Genomic DNA, 2,488 nt, shown 5'->3' with positions numbered 1-2,488 from the left:
CCTGCCCTGAGCAGGGGGCTGGACTAGATGAGACCTGGCGAGGTCCCTTCCAGACTGACTTTCCTTGAACCCTCTTGCCCTGCTAGGGCTTGCTGAGGTCTTTGCGGCAGCAGAACTACTCTAGCATGTTCTTGTAGATCAAGAAACGAGCATAAGCTGAAAGCTGGTGGTTCTGAGGGGTGCCTCGAGTCTAAGGATCGGGGCTTCAGCCTCAAAAGCCTAAGAATCACTGGGTTAGGCAGACACTCGTGGGGCGGATCCTGCCTGGGGCTGGACAGGCTGCGATCTCTGGAAGCTGTGCCAGCCTGGCTGCTTTTGGATTCCCATAGCAATCCCTGCCCTCTGCTCTATGTCCCCCTCCTGGGGTCAGGCACTCACCCCTGGGCAGCCCCTGGCAATGTGGCGGCTGCGTGTGGGTCCCTGGGGTGGCTGATGTTGGGTGGGAGGCACTTGCTGTTGCAGCGCAGGTGGGGCCCCCTCAGCGTCCAGCCCTGTCCTGTCTCAGGGGTCACTGCCCTCTGGCCTTGCAGGCATCCTTTCTCGGGGCGGGAGGTGCCCATCTCCAATGGGTCTGGCTTCGTGGTGTCCCCAGACGGCCTAATTGTAACCAATGCCCACGTGGTGGCCAATCGGCGGCGGGTGCGGGTGAAGCTGGCCAGTGGGGAGCTCTACAATGCCGTAGTCCAGGATGTGGACCCTGTGGCTGACATTGCCACCATCAAGATCAAGCCCAAGGTGAGTCCAGGAGGCTTGGGCCGAGGATGCCCCCTGGGTGCACAGCCCTTACCTCGGCGTGTCTTGCTCCACGGCCCCGCTGACCCTGCTTTCTCTCCCAGGGCCCTCTGCCCACCCTGCCCCTGGGCCGCTCCTCAGATGTGCGCCAGGGGGAGTTTGTCGTGGCCATGGGCAGCCCCTTCTCCCTGCAGAACACGATCACCTCCGGCATCGTCAGCTCGGTGCAGCGGGGCAGCAAGGAGCTGGGGCTGGCTGGTTCCAACATGGAGTACATCCAGACCGATGCTGCCATTGATGTAAGAGGGGGCTGGGTGGGTGTGTTGGGGGGACCTGCCGGCGGGGGTCTGACCGGCTCTCTCCCAGTGCCCAGTCAGACTGTAACACCCTTATTGAGGCACCCTGGGGAGGGTCAGGATGTGCTGAGGTCTGATAGGGCCTTCTGGGGAGAGCCAGGGGCTGCCCGGGCATTGGCTGCGCCTCTGACCCCCCAGGCCATCGGGAGCCTCTCTCTGTGTCTGTGCCGTGGGCAGTGCTGGTGCTGGCTGGGAGCATTTCCCCCACAGCCTGACTCCCCCTTTCTCTCCTGCTGCAGTTTGGGAACTCCGGGGGCCCCCTCGTCAACCTGGTAGGTTCTGCTGCTCGTGCCCCAGCCAGACGTCGGGGGTGTGGTGTCCCCTGCCTATGGGGAGCTCTGCCAGGGCATGGGCAGCCCCCTGCATGCTGTGTGCAGGGCTGAGGGGGTGCAGGGCTGTGCTGCGCTGGGGCAGGAACACTTTGATCTGTGTGGTAAAGGGCTTGGTCAGTTCTTCGGTGGGGCCTGGGCTGGCTCACCCCCAGCCCCCTGTCGGTGCCTGGTACAGTGTCCTCTCCTGCAGGATGGCGAGGTGATCGGCGTGAACACGATGAAGGTGACCTCAGGCATCTCTTTCGCCATCCCCTCGGACCGGCTCCGGGACTTCCTGGAGAAGGGGGAGCAGCGCAAGAGTGAGTGGTGGGGGCAGGCTGTGGTGTGCCTGGGGATGGGGGCAAAGTGCCAAGGGAGTGGCCACAGCACCTTCAGACCAGCTGAGTGGGATGGGCCTGGGTCTTGCCAGCAGGTTGCCCTGGCATTGGCCCTGGACAGGACCTGAGAGCCTGGGGCTGCTGGGGTGAGGGGGAAGTTGAGTCCTGGTCTCTTGCCACCCTCTGTTTGTCCCCCACAGGCTCCTGGTTTGGCAGCGAGGAGGTAAAGCACCGCTACATTGGGGTGATGATGCTGACACTGACACCCAGGTACGAGCGGGCTGCTGGGGCTCCAGGGCACTGGGGGCCAGGTGGCCAAGTTCTTACGTGAAAGCCACGTGGAAAGGGGATTCTGCCCTCCCCTCCCCTCCCCACAGACTGCAGAGGTTCCTGTCGGAGACCTGGGCCCCGCAGCTAGAGAGATCCTGTGTATTACCTCGGGCCCTCCCCCCTCCCTGAACTGGCTGCTCCTGCGCTTAGCCGATTGCCATGATGTCAGGTGCCCCTGGGACACGAGCCCCCAATGACTGCCCCTTGCTGCCTGTGAGACCTGCCATGGGGCTGGGGGATGGCGTCCGGTGGCGCCTGCTTGCTCCAGGGCTGTGCTTCAGGCCCCCCACAGGGCTCTGCATTTCTGCGTGCAGAGACCTCTCCCCACCAGTGCCTGGGTCCATGGTGCTGGGTGTGGTGGCCAGGCCCCAGGTCTGTCTCTGGGGTTGAGCAGGACCATCAACAGGAGGGTGTAGGGCCA

General features: G+C 63.8%; 1 protein-coding gene across 1 annotated transcript in view; it reads left to right on the top strand.

Moving 5' to 3' along the window:
- LOC109291026 (serine protease HTRA2, mitochondrial-like) overlaps positions 1 to 2,488 on the top strand; it is a 14,381-nt gene that overhangs the window by 5,308 nt on the left and 6,585 nt on the right. The window contains exons 2-6 of the mRNA XM_019507901.1: positions 98 to 735; positions 837 to 1,031; positions 1,328 to 1,360; positions 1,611 to 1,719; positions 1,938 to 2,007. Coding sequence (XP_019363446.1) covers positions 98 to 735; positions 837 to 1,031; positions 1,328 to 1,360; positions 1,611 to 1,719; positions 1,938 to 2,007 — 1,045 coding nt within the window. The remainder of the gene's footprint in view (positions 1 to 97; positions 736 to 836; positions 1,032 to 1,327; positions 1,361 to 1,610; positions 1,720 to 1,937; positions 2,008 to 2,488) is intronic.

The sequence above is a fragment of the Gavialis gangeticus genome, unplaced genomic scaffold, assembly GCF_001723915.1.
Source record: "Gavialis gangeticus isolate Ggan-Ray unplaced genomic scaffold, GavGan_comp1, whole genome shotgun sequence".
In the NCBI taxonomy this organism is placed as follows: Eukaryota; Metazoa; Chordata; order Crocodylia; family Gavialidae; genus Gavialis; species Gavialis gangeticus.
The sequence above is the reverse complement of the archived record's forward strand: the minus strand, read 5'-3'. Positions and strand labels throughout refer to the sequence as shown.